The following is a 22,687-nucleotide window of genomic DNA, read 5'->3' on the forward strand; positions in this document are numbered from 1 at the left end:
GTCACTGAGATTTGTGCCAGTATTGCTGATCAATTTATTACTTTTTAGTTTTCTGTTCTTTTGGTTTTAACAGATTTGCTTTTTAGATTAGCTCATTTGTCCAGACTTATGGAAATGAATTGAGGTTGAAGTGAGTAGTCTCCCACACATAAATACAGCAGAAATCCATAGAACATAAAGGAGCCTGAGAGTATCAGCTTCCTGCTGTCAGGTGCTGTGAAACAAAATAACGTGATGCTGTGACCATCTGAAATTCATATCTAGTGAGCTCGTAACCTCGGCTTCATGGCTTCTCTAGTGGCATTAAACAGCATTCTCATTGTAGAATTAATGATTCCCCTTTCCTATGTTAAATTTTCAAAAAGATTATTAATTTATTAATTTTATTGAAAATGGATAAATCTGAGAAATCATTTATATTAACTTTTGATCTGCTTTATCCCTTACAAGTGTCTTCTTTTTATTTGCCCATGAATTTTCTTAGGTTTAATTTTCAATCCTCATTTTATAAAGCTAAAAAAAAAGGGTAAAAACAGTCATTAAATTTACTTATGGACTTCATTTTCTCAATTTAAAATTGGACAGCTTTCCAAAAATATTTACTCAGGACCAATTATATACACTGTGCAAAATTAAAACATTTGCCCTCCAAGGAAGAATAATGTCCAGCTTGGGAAACAAGGCTGGAAAATATTATGTACCATTCTGTTTAGAAGTGGCTTTAGGTTATAGATTAAAAGGTGGTGGTGGTAAAAGGGAATATCTGGAGACTGAAATAAATACTAAGGAGTTGAAGGTGGTGAAGCTTGAATTCAGTCAACAAGGATGGTATGGGTTTGGATAGGGAGGAAGGGCACATTTAATAAACAAAGGATATTTAAGGACAATTGAAGAGATACACCAAAATATTGAATTGTAAGTCCCCTTGTGATATCAAATCACCTAACTTAAAGATATTTACTACTTCCTTTAAGTAAGAGAATATGTCCTAATTATGTTCTCAAAGACTGTTTAATAACAGCTGGGATATGAATGTAGGTTACTTTCCAGCTTCCCAATACTCTGGCTTACTTTTATAAAATATGTGTTTTTGTTCAGTTTAGTTTTAGTTTTTTTACTCAGTGGCAAAAATTGAACCCAAAACTTGCATTCTTTTTTGTTATTTTTCTCTTTCTAAAATGAGAGAATCACAAATGCACCGGTAATCGCTGTTAAAATGATTCACTGTATAAATACATTTTAAAACCCATGTAAACTATATCACTACTAAACATTAAAAGTACATTTTGTGGTTCTATTTAAATGAATCTACTTAATTAATAAATCATAGTTTCATGTTTTCTGAGTTAGTTTAAAAATCACAGATTTAATTTTTCATGAGATAATCTAATGGTCTTTAGAGCAACCATTGTCTTTATAATAGTTATATTGTTTCCTTCCTACCCCAAGAAGGAAAATCTGATTTATATAATGACATATAGCTATAGAAACTATATATAATTATGTATATATTTATATGATGAAACATATACAGAGACATAAGGCTTTCTTTGATGAATTTAATAATATTACAAAATGAAGCAGCTGAGCTTTATTTAATACAAATGACTGTATTAAATATTTGTTTATCTTTTTTTTCAACAAATATTTATTCAGTTCCTCCAATGTTCCAGACACTGTTTTGAAAACTACGGATGTAATGGTGAGCAAAAAAATGCTACAGCCCTGTCCTCATGAAACTCTTAGTTTAATGGGAGAGACTAATAAAAATTCAATATATGTTTACATGCTAATTACGTGTGTACGAGATTATGTTTTATGTGTTATATATTAGAAATACTTCAATAGATGCCATTCTCCAAATTTTGCACAGGAATCAAAATGCGTGTAAAATGCTGATCGAATGGAAACATTTTGATTATTCAATCATTTTCTATGCAAATCCAATGCTGTGCCTCACAGTGACCCAAATACTCTGCAGTTCTGAGATTGCAGAGTTGACCACATCATATGCTGTCTGAAATATTTGGCCAGGGGAAACTAATCATCTTTGTTATACTTTTCACAGGGAAGAAGTTAGTAATAGCAACCTTTAAGTGCAAAGTCACATCCCAATTGGGCTATTGGCCAAGGACAACAGATAAACAAATAATAAAACAATAACCAAATTAACCCAAACCTCTCTCTCAGTACTTCTGTGGATACTTCCAGAGGCAACTCCATATCCTTCTTTAATGATTGAGTTCACAAATTTAAAATAATAGTTTACTCTAATTTTAGTAATGCCCCTGCTCCCTCCAACACACAAACATACACACACATTTAGAGCACTTAACATCTGGGTAGGCATAAATAATCAAGCATAAATATCATAATTGCTATTTTTGCATCACTGCAGTTGAATAAAACATTGTAAAATATTGTCAGAATACAATAATACATAGTTCTTGTTGGTTATGGAAATAACTAATGACTAGATAATTATATGCTTGCAAAACATATTTGGTACATGCTTAACCAAATTTATGATATAGCCAACAAAAGGATCAATAAGTCACTCTGAATTAACATTCACATGTAAAATGTGTTATACTAAGAAATGTAGTTTTTATATTTCATAATGAGATTTTCGTATTTGATGGTAAGCCACACTGGGTGTAAAATTGTTTTTAATGGGTATAATTTCCAAGTTGTAAAAGTTTACTTAAGACACTCAAAAATGAAACAGACAAAAACAGAATATGTAAGAATTGTTGAAACCACACAAAGAGACTGGAATCTGTCTAATGAAGAAACTTAAGTGTTATAGTATTGTGTCGTATCAGGGTAATATACGGCCCACTGGGCCTGGGTAGTTATACTTCACAGTTGATACTTGTGGAAAAAAAAGAGAAAGAGAGTGAGGAAGAAAGGAAGGAAGGCAAGGAGAGTCTGTATGATGCCTTCCTGTTCTCCCAAGTACCACCACACTTCAGGAACATGGAAACATGTACACTGGTGGAATGTCCTGCAAAAGAGCGACTAACTTAAAAATCAAGGAATAGGTTTATTGTATCAAAGCACGGTGGTAAGCTCCCTGGAAAAATAAAGCACTGAAATCTCAGCTGCCCACTGAATGCATAGCCTGAGGCTGTGTATACTTCTGGTCTCAGCTGCCTCAGATAATTAATTTCTTATGCATTCTAATATATTTTTAAAAGGAACAACAAAACTGATTAGGATTGTAGCAGAATGCCATTTAGATGTAAATAACAAGAAGCTCAACTCAAATAATACACAGTATATATTTTCCCTAGAACTAGAAGTCTGAAGGAAGGTCAGGATTCATGGTTGATATGATTCAGTGGCTCAACGATATAATCAGGATTCTAATATCTTTGTTTCTGTACTCTGCCTTTGAGCAGGATCAGCTTTCTTCCAAATCTGTCTCCCATCGTGGTTGCAAGGTGTATGCCAATGACTTCTGGGGCCACAAGCCTCTGTGTCTACATCTAAACGGGAGTGAGAAAGGGTTATTTCCAGACACTTTCTCAGAAGAGTGAGGAAGCCTTTTTTTTCCAAGTGCCTCTTCCCATCTAAATACACACAAATATCTCCTTACATATCCTTGTCCCCACATGGGTCACATGCCTATACCTAGGCCAATAACTGTGGCCAAGAAAAGGGAACAGATTTAGTTAGTTCTGAGATGCAGACCATTTATTAAATCCAAAGGAGATGTCGTCTTTCCCTAAAGCATTGATATAGGTACCCAATGAAATCTGAAGATGATGCAAGAAAGCAGTGTTGAAAGCTTGTGAAACAACCAGAATATAAATTGCAAAGGGTTTTCTGTAAGCCTACTAATTTACTGCTGTAGTTCCAACAATGGTACCCATGGCTGTTTCCCAGTGAAATAAACTTTGGTGGGTTAGGGTCAGAATTCTCAATATTTAGTGTTCATGGTTATTATCTACAGAACTTACAAAAAATGCAGAAGCCTGGACTAAAACCCAATATTCAAATTCAGTAGATGTGGGGCATTTTAATAGACACCCAGGAAGGTTCTGTTATGGGTGACAGGAGGATTACACTTACTTAAATTCTATATGTCTGATATATTTTTTACTCTCTGTTTTCCTACCATCATTATAATTTCAGTACATTCTTCTAAATTCTGACCAACTGGAGCAATATACTTGTTTGTTGGGTTGCTTATTTTTGGTTTTCTTGGTGAATGTGTTTAAATTCCCAGAATTAGAAGAGACTATATGTGCCACAGACTCTGATTTTTATTTTAATTGCTGATTTTATGACTTCTAAGAGGAAGAGAGAATAATCATTTGGGTAGCATGATAGTACCTTCCGTGATACTTGTTTCACAGAAATGTCATTAAAAAGGCAACTAATGCCCACTTCGAGGTTTATTTTTACTCTGGGGCTCTAGTTGCCACCTGTTAATAGTTCGTGATGTTTTGTTCAGTAAAGCAGTTAACCTGAAATGCTGCCTTTGTTACAGAGATAACTAAAGATGAATTATTACCAATACTAACCCTTGTCTACATGCCTTTATGAGTGTGAATGGTGTGAATACTGGTTAATAACATCTACCCATATCAAGGAAGCACTGCTATGTAGATGTTACATAGAAAAAAAATCTTTGCAAAGTTGTGTATTTGCTGGCTATAATTCTGTTAATTTGTAACAAAGATACTTTCAGGTATTGCAAATTCAAGTGTAGATTGGTACACAGCTTGCCCTGTGGGATTTGCTTTTCGAAGGTTCTGATTACTATGACTCTTACTAAATTTGGAATTGTCTTCATTTCTGTACTTTGCTAGTTCCTTCCTAAAATTTCTTGCTTGTTCTTACATAATGGAAGAGTAAAATCTTGGCAACTTCCAATCTTCCTTCCTTAGACATCACTTCTTTAGGGTGCTTTGTTTAACCAGTCGGGATCTCAGCTGCCTTTGTCTGTCCCCGGATTGTAAGGAAAATGGAGAAGCTTCCAAAGAAGAACTCCATTTCTTGAAAGGATTTCTCTCCTCAGCCTCTGTATCAATTTTTCTTTCTTTTCTCCCCCAGTTTTATGCTTAAGTCCAGCTAACATTATTAGGAGCGTAACCACTCCCATGATCCAACACTTTAAATAGTACCTAGTGAATTTCAGTAAACTCTCTGTCATCTAGTTTGTAAGTAGAAACGGAATCAGCACTTTGTGAGACAATAAGGCATAGCCGAAGAAGTTCAGTTTTAAAGTCACACTGACATGAGCTCAAATTCAAATTGAACTCACACAGATTGTTCAGTCACTCTGAACCTCTGTACTTTCCTTTATCAAATGAGAAATATTTTCATCTCATTGGTTGCTTTGTGAGTTAAATGAGTTCACACACATAAAGTGACCAGCTGTAAGTGTAAGGATTTTTTTTCTTTTGAATCTCTAGACTTTTGTTAACAATAACTCATCTAAGTCAGCACTTCTACAAGCCCCTGTGGTATTTTCCTAAAAGGGAATTCCTGGAAGCTACCATTTTTTTTTTCCTCTTTGAACATGTTATGATATATTTTGGACATGATAAAGCAGCAAACTGCTTTTAAAATATTTATGTTCTCTGCGCCATGCATGCCAACTGTGTTTGCTCTCTCCATTTCTTTATGTGCCAAGGAGGCGAGCCAAACAGTGTGAGAGGAAAATACTGTCAGGACACAAAGTCAGCTTGTCTTATGTGTACTCTGCGCAGATGTAACCTTAACGGAAAAGAGTGGAGACCACTCCTTGGCTACACAGTGATACCTTGATTAACGAATCCGCTGGGAACAAAGTTCCTTTATAAGCAATTCAGCTGAGTAAATTTTTATTTTAAAACTTCATGAATCAAGTGAAATAGTACTGGCTTGTGTCATATAATTCAACGGTAATATTCTGGGTAAACTGCAGTTCTGCACAGAGCAGAAATACTTCTTCACAGAGTGTGTGTTGAAGTATAAAAGTGAATAGATGGATTCTAGGCAAAATTGTGAAGCTGCTTCAGACTAACTTTTTTTTCACTCTTGTAATTGCTGTGCTCCATCCTCCACATACACAGGGCAGTAGGTTATTGCCCTTGGAATCTTGCTGCTCTCAAACCTTCCTACCTCTTAAAACAGGAATCAACAAGATTCACACTTTTATGAGTTACAGTTGATGTTATCTTGCATTGATATTGCCTAGTAATACCACAATCCTGGCTACAAGTTAATACCATGTAAAGATTCTGACTCAATCGGTTCTATGTGGAGCCCAGAATTTGGGATTCTAATATACTTACAGGGTTGGTAACCACTACCCAAGGATAAAATTGTATTTTCATATCGTGGCCTCCTCTTTTATAATGTCTGTGTGTATCCATATGTGGGCTGCAGAACATAAGTCAGAACCACCTGGGGTCACTCTTTAAAATGCAGGTTCTGGTGTCCTTACCACAGAATCATCACTACTAAATTTTGAAGTGTGCGGTATACGTAAGTGTGTGTGTGTGTGTGTCACATACACACACACACACACACACACACAGTGGGAGAGAGAGAGAGAGACCTGGAATCTTCATGTTTAAGAAAAGTCCAGGCCGGGCTTGGTGGCTCGTGCCTGTAATCCCAGCACTTCGGGAGGCAGAGGCAGGTGGAACACCTGAGGTCAGGAGTTCAAGACCAGCCTGACCAACCTGGAGAAACCCTGTCTCTACTAAAAATACAACATTAGCCAGGTGTGGTGGTACATGCGTGTAATCCCAGCTACTCAGGAGGCTGAGACAGGAGAATTGCTTGAACCCAGGAGGCAGAGGTTGCCATGAGCTGAGACTGTGCCATTGCACTCCAGCCTGGGCAACAAGAGTGAAATTCCGACAAAAAAAAGAAAAGTCCAAAGTGATTTTGAGTCACCTTGAAGTTTAATTCTTCCTTTCTTGTAACTTCTGTCTCATGGAACACAATTTTTGACCATCAGCCATGACTTTTAATTCCTCCCTGCCAAATAGAAAATTGATGGTGGGGTAGCTCTATGTTATATACAATTCATATTTTTCGGCAATAATATTTATAATAATTTACACTCAAATTAACTAAGGTTAATCTTGTTTGCAAAGGAAAATCAAATTCAGACAATTCAATGTTTTTTTCTAATAAATATTAATATATATTTTAAAGTATAGGAGCATATGTATTTTGATTTAATGTGAATACTTATTAATCTGTTATTAAATAATGACAATTTTCTAATGTGTACACAAAATTACAAGTCAGGGGCTTGTAGTTAGTGTTTGGAAATGTGAAATATATTATGTTCAGTCTCAATATCTCTCTTTTTCTTTCTCTTTCCCTCTCCCCACTTCCCCCTCCCTTCACTTCTACCCCACCCCCATTTCACCTTTTCCTCTTATCATAGCATCAGATGAAGAAGAACCAACTTCAGCAGGTAAAGTTTCTATGTTGTAAAGATAATTCTTATTTAATGTCATACCTTTAATAATAGGGAGTCAACCTTTTGAATAATATTTTTTCAAATTTCAACCAGAAAATTGGCACAGGCTTGTTTATTTACTTTTATATTTGCTGAGCTCACTATGTTGTGCCAGACTAAATGATGTCGGTTAAGAGTTTTGAATAAAAGGATAAAAGTCTTGAAATGAACTAATACAGAGGAAAATACAATACAAAATAGCACATTGACATTAAAGAATAAGGAAAATTGGAAAATGAGAACATTGAGAAAAATACAGAAAAATAATACAGTGAGGAGAATGATAACATTAAGATTAAAAAGGAGGAAAATGGTAAAATAAACTTTCAGAAATACCTTTCATGAGAGAATACAGCACTATCACATATATAACTGGCATCAAACATTATATTCACTAGGCTTAAGGGTACTATGTCTGCCTCACTCATTTTATTTTAAAAATGTAATTTTTACAATTATAATTTAATAATCCTACAACTTGGCATCATGGCTTAGTTTCTTATCCAGCTAATTAGTATTTATCAAACACAGGCGGTGGCCTGAACCATGTGCAATGAAGAATGCAAATGTTAGAGATGGCATGGTATTTTCAACATGGTTCCAGGACAGTGAGACAGGTCAGAGAAATGCCAGAGAGACTAAAGACCAGACACAATTATAAGAATAAAATGGGAAGAAAAAGCTCACTGGATTAATTAATAAAAGACCAGACTAACATACCAACAACATCAGAAAAAAATAGAGTCAAGCCCTGAGATGTAGGCAGTTAGTGGTTGTTCTGAAGAGAAAAGACCTCGGCATTAGATGGATTCCTTTTAGTAACTGAGAAAAGGAGTTAGGCCTGGGAGACAAGAGCAGGAAAGGGCTCCTGAAATTAATGGTCAGAATGGTGCTTGCTTATATGAAAGGAGGGAAAGTAGCTCAGTTATTGGAACTCAGATACAAGATAGGGTCAGTTCAATTCATAGGCCTGACTTATTTCAACTAGCCTGGCTTCATGCTTCTATCTCCATGCAAAACTGGACAAGGATTTTACCTGTAGGAGTAAATTCAAAAGATCAAAGTTTCAGTGGAAGAAAACAAAATAAATATCTTACATTTCTTTGATAAATTCCAAGGATATATAAATGTCATGTTGCATAATACTCATTATAACTATAACTGCCTTTGAAATGGAATCAGAGATTCAGACAAACCCTCAATTGATGTTTCATTTTCACAATATTGTTAGATAGTCTATAGCCTGATTTGGATAGGAACTCCTATCATATTTCTCCCACTCTAGGCAGTATTGTGTAGCCTGTTTTAGGACCAACCTAATCACATGACTCAATAGCAAACTCATCTGTTTGTGAGTTTCCTCTGCCTAGGTCCTGCTTTCTGATTGCCCTGACTTTGAAGCTTTGCTGTTGATAGTGTTGCCCAAAGGCTCTGTCTATATGTCTGTCTATTGTGGCGTATTTTTTCTGTACAGACAACCCATATACTTGCCACATAATTCAAGCAACTCAGAAGCATTTGTGGTTAAAAGCAATTCAGAAGCATTTGTGCTATCTCTTTTTACCCCTAGTCTCCTAGTTTTCTTCCTGAGAGGCAACCCCTGTTGACTGTTTCTTGAGCCCTCTTCCAGAAAAACTCCAGGCCTGTGTTGTCCAATAGGGTAGCCACTAGCTACATGGGCTATTGAACACTCCACTATTCCAAATTGAAATGTGTAAGTATAAAATACACACTGGATTTCTTTATTATTATTAATTTAACTTTTACTTTAGTTACAGGGGGCACACGTGCAGGTTGGTTACATGGGTATATTGCATCCGGGTAGGGAGGATAATATCCAATAGGTAGTTTTTCAACCTACACCCTCTTCCTCTCCTCCACTCTCTAGTAGTCTGCAGTGTTTATTGTTCCCAGGTTTATATCCATGCGTGCTCAATGTTTAGCTCCCACTCATAAGTGAGAACATGTGGTGTTTAGTTTTCTGATTCTGCATTAATTTTTGAATTATGGCCTCCAGCTCCATCCATGTTGCTGAGAAGGACATTTCATTCTTTTTCATGACTGTATAGTATTCTGTAGTTTATATGTACTACCTTTTCTTTATCCAATCTCCCATTAGAACCTAATTTGATTCCATGTTTTTGCTATTGTGAATAGTGCAGCAATGAACTTATGAGTACATGTGTCTTTTCGGTATAACGATCTGTCTTCCTTTGAGTACATACCCAGTAATGGGATTGCTGGATCTTATGGTAGCTCTGTTTTAAGTTCTTTGGGAAATCTCCAAACTGCCTTCTATGGTGGCTGAACTAGTTTATATTCCCACCAACAGTGAGTAAGTGTTCCCTTTTCTCCACAGCCTTGCCAGCATCTGTTGTTTTATAATTTTTTAATAATATCTGACTGGTGTGAGATAGCATCTCGTTGTGGTTTTTGATTTGCATTTCTCTGTTAAGTGATGATGAGCATTTTTTTCATATGCTTGTTGGCTTCTTGTATATTTTGTTTTGAAAAGTGTCTGTCCATGTCCTTTGCCCATTTTTTACTGGGGTTGTTTTTTGCTTGTTGGTTTAAGTTCCTTATAGATTCTGGATGTTAGACTTCTCTGGCTAGGACTTCCTCTGTCTATATTTCTTAACTTTAATTGGACTTTCTCTTTGGGTGTCAATCCTTGACAGCAGCCATCATTTTCTAGCCCAATTCATTTTCATTTCTCCTGTCTGTTACCCACACCTTACTAAGTCACCTGCCAAGCAGTGTTGGTGCTATTGCAAAATTATTGTTTTGTATGAAGAAAATGAATTGTAACCCAGTGAAAGCTATATTTGAGTATAATATAGCTATTTGTGTACTTTTCTTATTCTAAATCTATTTTCATAACTTTTCCGCTCGCTAAGAAGGTCTTTTTGTGAAACGCAACTGAACATTTTTTCTTCAAAATACTCGTCTTCCTCCAGAGTGATATGCACATCATAGAATTTAAATTATGTTTTAAAAATACTTTCATTTCTAGATATGAGCAGATGTTTTTGTTGTGATTTTAGCGTAGACTTTTAAAATAGAACAAATGTGCTCTTAAGTAATATTTAGCTACATAATTCCACATATGGATTATATTAACATTGAGAAAATGTGTCATTTAGTAAAGCAGACACTCCTTTTGTATAAAAAACAGAAAACGGGAAACAAATGTTTTCCTTTTAATTTTATCAAGCTATATAATAGAAAGAGTAAATTAAAACATTTGGCAAAATATTATCAGATTTGCAAATAATTGATTTCATAAGGAATACAAATAATTATGAAAATTGGATTGAGATTTTTGAGTTCATTTTCATATCTCTTGCCCTGAATTTTTCAACAGATTTTTTTAAAAGAATAGTTATTATCCTGTTCACTTATATTTTCCAATAATCATATATATCAAATATATATCTTTAATTTATAGCTGTTATTCATAACATATTTGTTTATTACAGCATTAATATTCTGTTTTCACTCTCATCTCCTTTCACCAATAGAATTGATGCAGAATGGTATTTTCCAAACTCAGTTTTATTTTTGTTGTCCTCTTTTAACTTATCTCTCTTTCCTATTATTTCTCCATTTTGTTTCAGTTATCAGTGAAATGAAATCTTTTGTTTGCCAGAAAAAATGTACGTTAATTCAGCTTTCACATGTCCCCATATAATATCTTTACCAGGTTCATACTCTTCCAGATTGGACAGTGTCTCCTTCAAATATATGCGTTAATTTCTTTAAATTAAATATTTATTTTTCTAATTGGAGATAAGCCACTTCTCAAAGTAAAGTACTAGAATAAATAATAAAATATATAGGGATTTTTTTTACTGCTAAAAAGTCACAGCATCCTGATTAATAGTTGTTAATGTATAAATTTTGAATTTTAAAATGATAATTTTTTGAACAAATCTATACATGACTTACCTAAAAATATAAGTTCCTAGTGGATATTACCACTCATACTATTTAGTAAACATTTTTTAATATATTGATATTATATGACAAATCTAAGTTGTTTTAATTCCATAGGCACACAGAGTTGGGTCAATTATAATTCAATAATTATGATATATTCTCATTGTTTAGAAGTATTTTAAAGTAAATAATAGATGTTTATCCTCAATAACATATAGAATGAAAAAAATCAGGAAGACAAAAAATAAACAAGAAAATTAGGGAGACATTAGATAGTGTTTTACTTGTGTGATAATGCTCCAAAATAATACGGATTTTTTCTTTATAATGGAATACAATTGATTTGCCTTATATTTTGAATTATTGAAAGACTGCCTCATTAAAACAGATAAGTGATCCTTCCACTTTGTTCCCATGTAACTCAGATTATATTTAATAAAATAAATGTCAGAATGAAAATATTCTTATACTTTAAATAATCACATTCTGTCTTTGGTTATTTCTTCATATGTACCCACATTCTTTTATTTGAACTTCTAAATTGCCTTGCAAATAGCAAGTGCTTAATAAGTGTTTTAAAATGTTGACTCGTAGAGGGGATGCATAATACATCATATCGGCACTTCTAATAGTAGGCATGCATCCCCTTATTGATTGTGAAGCATTGGCTTGTTAATCACTTTCAGTTCTGAATGTTCTGGTAGGATGTATTAGCCTAAAAGACCATATTTCGTAACATCTGAGTTATCAGGGCAGATTCACTTAACACCTGCTTCTTTAGCTACCAGAAGCTTCTTTTTATTTATCCTACTTGAATCTTAAATTCAGATATTTAAACATCGTGTTTTATTGAGTATAAAAACACATCAATGAACTATAGAGAAATTTCTTCAAGCTGAGTTATATTTTAAGATCTAATTACAAACTAATGAGATTCACATTTTTAAAGCAGATACTGTACCCCAAAATGAATCACTTTTAGAAGTGATATATTTAATTTAATTATATTGCTATTGCACAGATAATTTTTGGAAACTATTTTTTTGAAACTTCCTTCTGAATCTGCTTGTGGGATTACAACATCAACTATTATTTTGTAGTCTCTGAACTGTGCTACTATATTTATCTGACTTTGGTCTAATATATATGCCTTAAAAAACAAAGATTTGCAAATATTAAGAATGTGAGGGGTATGAAATACAGATAAGATTACAACTTTGAAATTAACAACATTCACCTGAACATATGATATGTATTTTTGAAAGGTAAAATCAAATAACAACTTTTAACAAAGTTGTCAGTGATTGCTTTCCTTATGTTGCACAAATCCAATTTTCATTTAGCTTTTATTTAAGTTTCATAACAGATACTCCATAAACTGACTATAACAATACTTATTTCTATGTCCTTTGGAAAAAAATAAGACATAAATTTGAATACTTATTGCTAAAATAAACTAATCTATATAAAATATAATTTAACTATGAGGTGTAGCAAATCAAGTTTATTCTCACAATTTCCTCATTGCTTTTAGTTTATTTGGTCTTATTAGCTATAATTTTAGATATTTAGAAATATCATTCATTTATCACAAGGAAATCATCATTCATTCCTCAAGGAAATCATTTAAAACAGGGCTGGGAATCTGAAATTAGTGGATGGGGCCAAAATCACTTAGAAAATGACATAGTAGAGATCTTGTAGCTATACAATAAGTCAGTGGTTAAAATGAATTAAAACCATAGCTTATTGTTTTGTTCATATCACCTCAAATATAAAGCTTGCATTTTATTTTTTTCATTCTTCTCTTGCCTAAGGGGAGGTTTTTAATTACTTTGTCATTTTTTTAATACTACAAGTGGAACTGAGTTTGTATTTCTCTAAAAGTAGCTATTAGTATTAGATTAACTCATATAATAATGAAAATATTAAAAGGGGAATTTTCAGATATATGTAAATGGTAAAAATATTTTGTTCTTTTTTGTATAAATTTAAGGTATACAATGCGATGTGTTAAATACATGCATAGTAAAATGATTGCTATAGTCAGACAAATTTACATATCCATCACCTTATGTTGTTATCTTTGTGTGTGTGGTAAGAGCACTGACAATCTACTGTCTCAGAAAATTTCTATTATGTAATACAATATTATTGCCATAGTACTCATACTGTACATTAGATCTCTAGGCTTATTCATCCTACATAACAACTTTGTACCGTTTGACTTATGTTTCCCCCATTCCTTAAACCAATCCCCAGTAACCACTATCCTACTCTATTTCTATGTATTCAAATTTTATTTTTTTAGATTTCATATTTAAGTGAGATCATTCAGTATTCTTCTTTCTGTGTCTGGCTTTTTAAACTTGGCATAATTCCTCCGGGTTCATCCACATTGTCACGAATGGCAGAATCTCCTTCTTTTATAAGGCTTAATAATATTCCATTATATGTTTCTTATCTATTAATTAATCAGTGGACACTCAGGTTGTTTAAAAGTTGAATCCTGTAAATAATGCTGCAGTGAAAATGGGAGTGCAGATATCTGTATTTTATTATTTCATCTGGGCATATACTGAAAAGAGGGATTGCTAGGTCATATAGTCATTAGATTTTTAATTTTTTTAGGAACTTCCATACTATTTTCCTTAATGGCTGCACCAGATTACATTCCCACAAAGAGTGTTCAAAGATTCCCTGGACCCGTGTCTTATATAACATATAAAAGTGAACTCAAAATAGATTGAAAACTTACATAGAAGCTCTAAAACCATAAAACTCCTAGAAGAAAAACATGTAGAGGAATACCACCTTGGCTATGATTTTTCGGATGGCACAGCAAAAGCTCAGATATCAAAAGCAAAAATGAACAAGTGGGACCACATCAGTCTAAAAAGCTTCTGTGCAACAAAGGAAACAATCAATAAAATGAAATTATGGCCTGCAGATTGTGAGAAGATATTTGCAAACCATAAATCTGGTAAGGGATTAATATCCAAAATATATAGAGAACTCGTATGAGTCAATAGCAAATAGATAAATAAACCAATTAAAAAGTGGGCAAAGAACCTGAATAGACATTTCTCCAAAGAAGACATGAGAATGGCCAATAGATGTATGATAAGGTGCTCAACATCACCGAGTGAAATTCCAGTGAAAACCATAATAAGATGGCATCTCACACGTTAGGATATCAAAAAGATAATCCTTTTGACAATCATATTAAAACATCAAAATACAAAAGCCATACTGTTCTTCATATATTTATAAAGTTAAAATTATTGTAATTTACTTAAATGTAAAGCTGTGTATGTGACCTCTTATCAGTTGATTCCAACTGGTAGTGATGATAGAGGTCACTGGACATAATAGCTTATAAAATATTTATTATGAACTCTGTGATGTCCATAGAGATGAAGAAAATGGTGATTTGGCATACCAGTGCATCCATACATTCACCAGTTCCCTTTAATCTTTTAATATTTTAATCATTTACATTACTAGCTTTGACATTGAAGAAGTACACCTAAGAACAATACTATTTTCATGTACAAAGGTTAATAATACAATATGGGCTAGCAGTAGTAAACAGTTGAAGCTGTGGTTTGATATTAGCAAGTTAAAAGTCATTCATAAAGCAAATATGTATTTTATGTATACATACAGGAAACAGAGTAATTAGATATTTTCTCTGACTTTTGAAATATTTAATTTTAGTTCCACGAAAACATCATTTCTGTTTTTGGTGAATTTTTTATTTTCATACCTATGCTACAGATATCTTTTACATATCTTTCTCGTTTTCTTGTGGAGTTTAATTCTGCATGGCTGACTATGCTCAATTTATTCTATAACTCATGCATTTTGAAAATAAATGATATTTTATCACATTATTTTCTAATGAACAAGAGTTGCTTGTGCATTCTGATTTTAGTATTTTATTTCCTTGGGGTCTGAAATAGAACTTCACATTCTCGTTTTTGTTTACCTTACATTTGCTACAAATTTATCTCTTGTTTTATACATAAATGCATTTTTCCCTCTAGTGCCTGGAGCAACTTTACTAATTGTTTTATCGAGTATATTCTTGTTCATAAATATACTCTAATCAGGCTCAAATATTAAAACCTAATATATAAAAACCAAAAAAATGCTACAATATTTAAAAATGAGATAGAAGTAATTATTTGTAGATTCTCAGAGGAACAGGGGAAAAAGTCACTGCTTCTAAAGATGTGGCTTTGGTCAGTTTACTGAGACATTAGTGGAAAGACCAAATAGTGCTTATGTTTCCTTTTTTTAAAACAAAATTAAACTTCCTTTTTGATAGGTATGTGATAGTGATGTTTAACTGTGAGACAAGTAATTGTAATTTAAATTCCTGTTATATGGATGTGTTTTTTCATATTTTTACTAAAATAAACTTTGTTGTAGAATAGGATCATGGTGCCAGTAGGGACTTTGGAAAATTGTATACTCATCTTTCTCTTTAGACGAGTTTAAGAATTAAACTATCACAGGAGTGAAAAATAATATCTTTACATCTTGACATACATATCTGTGAATGTAGTTGTATAATCTATCATCTTTCCCCCAAACTGTAAAATCAGACTTGGCATAAACAATTAAAATAATAAAATCTTATTGTTAAATAAAATTTTAATCTCTCATGGTACAGCCTTAAGACCATTATGTTTTCAGTTGCATATGTTAATATTTATCAACACATATATTCAAAAATAGTTATTATGTATTGTGACCTGATTCCTTAGTTCTAGGTAACAGAAAATTCAATTTAATATAGATTAAATATCGTTTAAATATAGATTAAATAACAACTCACACACAGTTGAGAATGGTTGGCTCAATGATATTTCCAAAAGTCCGGTTTCTGTTATTCCTTTCCAATATTTCTGTTCTATCTTCTGTGGTAGAAAATTTATCTTAGGATTAACACTGGTTTCTCCATGGCTGTAATATGTCTGCCAACAGCTACTGTGGCCATATGCATCCTTATGCACGACCAGAGAGGGCACAAAAATGCTTTCAAAGCAAGAGTCCTGAGATCACTCTGACTGGACAGACTTAGATCCCTTCTGTTTTTGTTGAAAAAGTCAGCCAATCAAGACTGTCCCATGGAGTATGAGATTTATTTTAGCTTTCTTTGAAGATTATGAGCTATGGGACGAAGGTGTGGATGCATGAACAAAAATGAGAGTACTCCTTAAGAACAGAATCAGAAATGCATACTAGGTCACCAATCAACGAAGGTCACCAATCATCAATTGGAAATGATGGTTATAACATCTCTTTTTCACTTTAACTACCTTCATGGTTATTTTTCTATACTTTGCTATGTTTTTCATCCTATTTTATAAAAACTTCCATAAGACCCTGAAAATCTGATTACTGAGAACTAAATTTGATGTACATCTCAATAATACTAAAATTTATATTTATATGTGCATTGTCATGCATCGTAACTTTTAAAATCCCAACTACACCATAGGCTTTATTTTATCCTGTTCTGTATAAACATATTTTCAAGTGTGCCAAAACTGGACGTGCACTATCTGTACTAAACTGATCTTTTATTTCTTTTAAGTTTTAATTTTAGTGGGTTCATAGTAGATGTGTATATTCATGGCACATATGAGATATTTTCATGCAGGCATACAATGTGTAATAATCCCATCACAGAAAGTGGGGTATCCATCTTCTCAAGCATTTACCCTATGTGTTAGAAATGATCCAATTATACTCTTTTAGTTATTTTTAAATGTACAATAAATTATTGTTGACTGCAGTTACCCTGCTGTGCTATCCAACTTTAGATCTTATTCATTCTATCTACCTATATTTTTATACTCATTAACCATCCCCACTCCCCACCCTACTACCCCCTGCACTACCCTTTTCAGCCTCTGGTAACCATCATTCTACTCTCTATCTCTGTAAATAAGTGCTCCTGTAAATAAGTGAGAATATGTAAAGTTTATCTTTCTGTGCCTGGCTTATTTCATTTAACATAATGATCTCCAGTTCCATCCATGTTATTGCAAATGACAGGATCTCATTCTTTTTTATGACTGAATAGTACTCCATTGTCCATATGTACCACACTTTAAAAATCCGTTCATCTGTAGATGAACACTTAGTTTGCTTCCAAATCTTGGCTATTGTGAATTGTGCTGCAATAAACATGGGAGTGCAGCTGTGTCTTTGATATACCAATCTCCTTTCTTTTGGGTATATACCTAGCAGTGGGATTTCTGGATCATCTGGTAGTTCTATTTCAGTTTTTTGAGGAACCTCCAAATTGTTTTCCATAGTGGTTGTACTGATATACATTCCCACCAACAGTGTTCCCTTTCTTCCACATCCTCACTGGCATTTGTAATAATATTGCCTATATTTTGTAATTTTGATTTGCATTTCTCTGATGATCAATGCTATGAGCACCTTTTCGTAGACCTACTTGCCATTATCATTTGTCTCAAGAATTTTTTAAATTTCCTTCTTAATTTCTTCATTGACTCAGTAGTCATTCAGGAGCATTTTGTTTAATTTCCATGTATTTGTGTAGTTTCCAAAATTCCCCTCATTATTGACTTGTATGGTCTTGGATAATATGCAGAAGAATTCTCAGGATCTCTTCCCCTACTTTCTCCCAAACAAATGGAGAATCTCTCTCTCTGTTCTGAGCTGCCTGGAGCTAGGGGAGGGGTGACACAAGCACCTCTGTGGCCACCAACACTGGGATAGCACTGGGTCAGACCTGAAGCCAGCATAGCACTGGATCTCACCCAAGGCCCACAGTAACCACTTCCTGGCTACCTTGTATGTTTGCTAAAGGCCTTAGGGGTCTACAATCAGCAGGTGACAAAGCCAGCCTGGCTTGTGTCCTTTGCTTCAGGGTGGCAAATTCCCTCCTGGTCCCGAGGTACTCTCTTCTGCTGTGGCTGAGCTGGCACAGAAGGCACAAGACAAAGTCCTTCCCACTCTTTCCTCCCCTTTCCACAAGCAGCGGACTCTCTCCCCAAGGCCACCACTGCCCCAGGCTCACAGTGAGTACTGCCTGGCTACAGCCAATGTTCATTCAAGGCCCCAGGGCCCTTCAGTCATCAGCTTGTGGTGAGTGCTGCCAGGCCTGGGACTCTCCCTTCAAGGCAGCGGTCTCCCCTCTGGTCCAGTACAGGTCAAGAAACACTGTCCAAGAGCCAAGGCCTGGAATCGGGCTCTCAGGAGCCTGCTTGGTGCTCTGCCCAACTGTGGCTGGGCTGCTACCTAAGCTGATTTTTGGTTCTTATGATATTTGCTTTGCTGTGTGGATAGTTGTTCGATTTGGTGTTCTTGCAGGGAGGACAATTGGTGGAGGATTCTATTCGGCCACCTAGCTCTGCCTCCATCCCTGACCCTTTCTTTTTAAACTTTAATGGTTGGTTTCTATAGGAACAACTAAATTTACTCAGCCTTATTTCTGAGGAACTGCTGACTATAATCCTTCTCTCTCACATTTTAAAAACCGACAAAATTGTTAAACTGCATTGCCTAGAACATTCCTAAGAGTATTAAATACTATCATTAGGTATGTTAGGTTGATATTATCTTATTAGAAATAAAAGTGACATACAGCCAAAACACACAATTTTATCTTTAGAGAATAACCATTCACATTTAGTCACATTTTTAAGCTTGGGGAAAAACAAAAGTGACTTAGTATTTGTTTATATGTTGCTGCAGCATTAGAAATTCAACTTTTTAAAACTTCTGTTATAATGTTGAAAGATAGTCCCAGAAGTGTAAATCAAATTTTGATTAAATGTCTTTTGAAATTTCATGATTTTCTTTTCATTTTGAGTTATTAATACTTAGATTTTGTGCTGTTGACCTTTAGAATGCTAGGAGACAAGCCAGAAATTAAACCCAAAGTAACACCAAGCTCTGGAAAAGCATCAAAGTTAAAAAAGTAATAAAAATACCGTTATTAAAGGGAATAAAATTATATAAATGGAAACTGATTTAAAAAGAAAAAGAGAGTTTATCTCTCAGGGTTCTACAGTTCTCCAGAGAAACAGAACCAAAAGGATGTGTCTCTGTGTGTGTGTGTGTGTGTGTGTGTGTGTGTGTGTGTGTGTAATAGATGGGTAAGTAGATTTATTTTAAGGAATTGGCTTATGTGATTGTGAGTGCTGGCAAGCCTAAAATGTGTAGGGCAAAGAGGCTGGAAATTCAGGAAGAATTTCTGTGTTAGACTCTTGAGGCTCCTCTTCTCAGGGAAATCAGTTTTTGCTCTTAAGGCCTTCAATTCACTGGATGAGACCCAACTCTATTATCAAGGGTCGTCTTTTTTACTTAAAGTCAACTGATTGTAGATGTTAATCACATCGACAAAATATGTTCACAGCAATATCTATACTACTAGTATTTGACCAAGAAGTTGGGCACCATAGCCTAGTCAAATTGACATGTAAAATTTAACTATCACAGAGAACCAGAAAAAATATAAACACAAACTATTTTATTTACCAAAGAATCTATTTCAGAGAAAATAGATTGAACATTATTTCCAATGTTTAATCATAGTTAGTATTGGCCCCTATCTGTGCAGACTTAGAGGTTTCTTTAATTTCTAGTCCTCCCTGCATTAGCTGGATTCATCTTTAAGACCATCTCCATTTGCCTGAGTCACTTTTTTTTTTTTTTTGGCTGTCCTTGGATTTACTCCAATGTTAAATCTTGTAAGAGTATGAAGAGGTATTTACTTACTATTATGGAGATTTCCTGGCTCAGGGAAGGCATTCAACTTTCTGGATAGGACGGATAGGATAAAACGCCAAGGGCCTTCAGGTCTGAACATTCAGGGGCTTTTGTCTTCTGATAAATAGCTGTCTACTGCCTATGAAGTATTTTCTTTCTACAAGTTAACTTTTCCTCCTCTTTGAAATGGAACAATAAGGGCACCCACCTTAGAGGTATGCTGTAAAGATCGCACTTAACAATACATGTAAAGGGCTCACCACAATGTTGCTCATCCTGTAATAGGGACTGCACAGGAAATCTAAGCTGCAATTTTTATTTCATTATTCTCTTTGCTGTTTGCCATATTAATATTGTGATTTTGATTATAATTTTTTATTCAGTCAATATGCAGAGGCCTCTATGTATTTTGCTTAATTTTCACAATTAACAAATATTGCCAAATGCTGCATATATATAATTTAAAGAGGAGAACACTAAATGTTAAAGTATATGAAGAAATATGTACAAGGTTACATAATAAGAAAGTAACAGAATCAGGATTCAAGTTCAAGCTTCTCGGGAAAAACTTGTGCTTATCTTACAGCAGCAAACTCAGCCTTTTTATTCACTTATAAAGGGTTTTAAATTTCATATATTTTTTGTAATTGTAAAAGTTATATATAGTTATTCAACTTTTTTGTTTTGCATATATTATAAAATTGTACGTTATAATATGTGCAAAACTTTATATATTATTTTAAATGCCTCTCTGATCACTACAGCAGTTTATGAATCACATAAACATTGTGGAAAATAATAAAATAGGAAATGAAAATCTCCCTGACTGCCTTCATCCATTTTACATACTTGCATTAAAAATATATATTCTGCCTTAATCTACCTCCTCTTACAGGCTTCATGTCAATGGCTCAAACCAAAATCATTAAGGTCTATTTTGATGACACCCATCTCTACATTTAGACCACCAGGTCTTTTCAGCTTCATTTAAAAAATATATCCAAACTCTAATCAGACAGTCCAAGGCAGCATCTTCTCACTCATGCATTTGCTGGTACTCCAGGCCCCTCTTCAGTCTCTTCACAAAAGAGCCGGCAGCCTAATTCTTTTACAAGGCTTTGAGTGCCCATCACTCTTCTGCCCAGGCCCTCTAGTACCTCTCATCTGGCCCTACATTAAAATTAGGATAGAAACTTTATATATTTTGCAACCTCCCCCACTGCCCTTCTGTCTTCATTTTCTACTACTGCCACCCTGTCCTTCCTTTTCTATAAAGCAACCACAAACATAAACCCTGGACACATTGTTCTTACAGGCAGGGCTTGGCACTCACAGGTGGGTTGCCTGAAGGACTTCTCTTGCATGTGTCTGTATGACTACTCAGTCACATCCTTCATGTCTTCACATGAAGGTGCATTCTCAGAAAGGCCTTCCTTTGTCTCTAAAAAGTTCACACATTCTCCACTTTGTCAAGTCTTTTGCCTGCATATTTTTAACATTATTAATTTTTTTTTAAAAATATCTGCCCATCTTGACTGGGCGTGGTGGCTCACGCCTGTAATCCCAGCACTTTGGGAGGCCCAGGCGGGTGGATCATGAGGTCAGGAGATCGAGACCATTCTGGCTAACACGGTGAAACCCCATCTCTACTAAAAATACAAAAAATTAGCCAGACATGGGGGCGGGCGCCTGTAGCCTCAGCTACACAGCAGGCTGAGGCAGGAGAATGGCATGAACCCAGGAGGTGGAGCTTGCAGTGAGCCGAGATTGCGCCACTGCACTCTAGCCTGGGCGACAGAGTGAGACTCCGTCTCAAGAAAAAAAAAAAAAATCTGCCCATCTTACTTATGTAGCTTATTTATTTCTGTCCAGGCTAAATATAAACTCCTAAGGGCTGGCATATTTTTTGTCTATTTTGTTCACGACTGAATCCCCTCCTTCTAGAACAGGTGCTTGATACATAGTAGATGCTTCTTAAATATTTGTTGTATGATCAAATTAATGAATAAATTAAGCCATACAGATTTTATGCTGACTTTATTGCATTATTAACTCAAGAAGACACATATGGCCTGGTGTGGTGGCTCACGCCTATAATCCTGGCACTTTGGGAGGCCAGGGTGGGCGGATTACCTGAGCTCAAGGAGTTCGAGACCAGCCTGGGCAACACAGTGAAACCCCATCTCTACTAAAACACAAAAAATTGGCCAGGTGTGGCGGCGTGCACCTGTAGTCCCAGCTACTCGGGAGGCTGAGGCAGGAAAATTGCTTGAACCCAGGAGGTGGAGGTTGCAGTGAGCCGAAATTGCACCACTGCACTGCAGCCTGGGTGACATAGCAAGACTCTGTCTCTAAAAAAAAAAAAAAAAAGAACACACTTAGTTCTCCCTTATAGGATGATACAAAGAGAGGGGTGATGATAGATATATTTCCAAGTAGAAGAAATAAATAAAAGGAGAATCTCAATAATTTGATAAGAATATTAAAGATGCTGTAAATTACAGGCAA

General features: G+C 34.7%; 1 protein-coding gene across 2 annotated transcripts in view; it reads left to right on the forward strand.

Annotated features, from left to right (window-relative positions):
* Positions 1 to 22,687, forward strand: part of EDIL3 (EGF like repeats and discoidin domains 3) — a 437,362-nt gene that overhangs the window by 134,421 nt on the left and 280,254 nt on the right. Inside the window, exon 3 of one of the 2 annotated variants that reach the window (XM_032156906.2) lies at positions 7,403 to 7,432. The exons of the other annotated variant lie outside the window; for it this stretch is intronic. Coding sequence (XP_032012797.1) covers positions 7,403 to 7,432 — 30 coding nt within the window. The remainder of the gene's footprint in view (positions 1 to 7,402; positions 7,433 to 22,687) is intronic. 2 annotated transcript variants of the gene reach the window in all.

The sequence above is a fragment of the Hylobates moloch genome, unplaced genomic scaffold (assembly GCF_009828535.3).
Source record: "Hylobates moloch isolate HMO894 unplaced genomic scaffold, HMol_V3 SCAFFOLD_6, whole genome shotgun sequence".
Classification (NCBI taxonomy): domain Eukaryota; kingdom Metazoa; phylum Chordata; class Mammalia; order Primates; family Hylobatidae; genus Hylobates; species Hylobates moloch.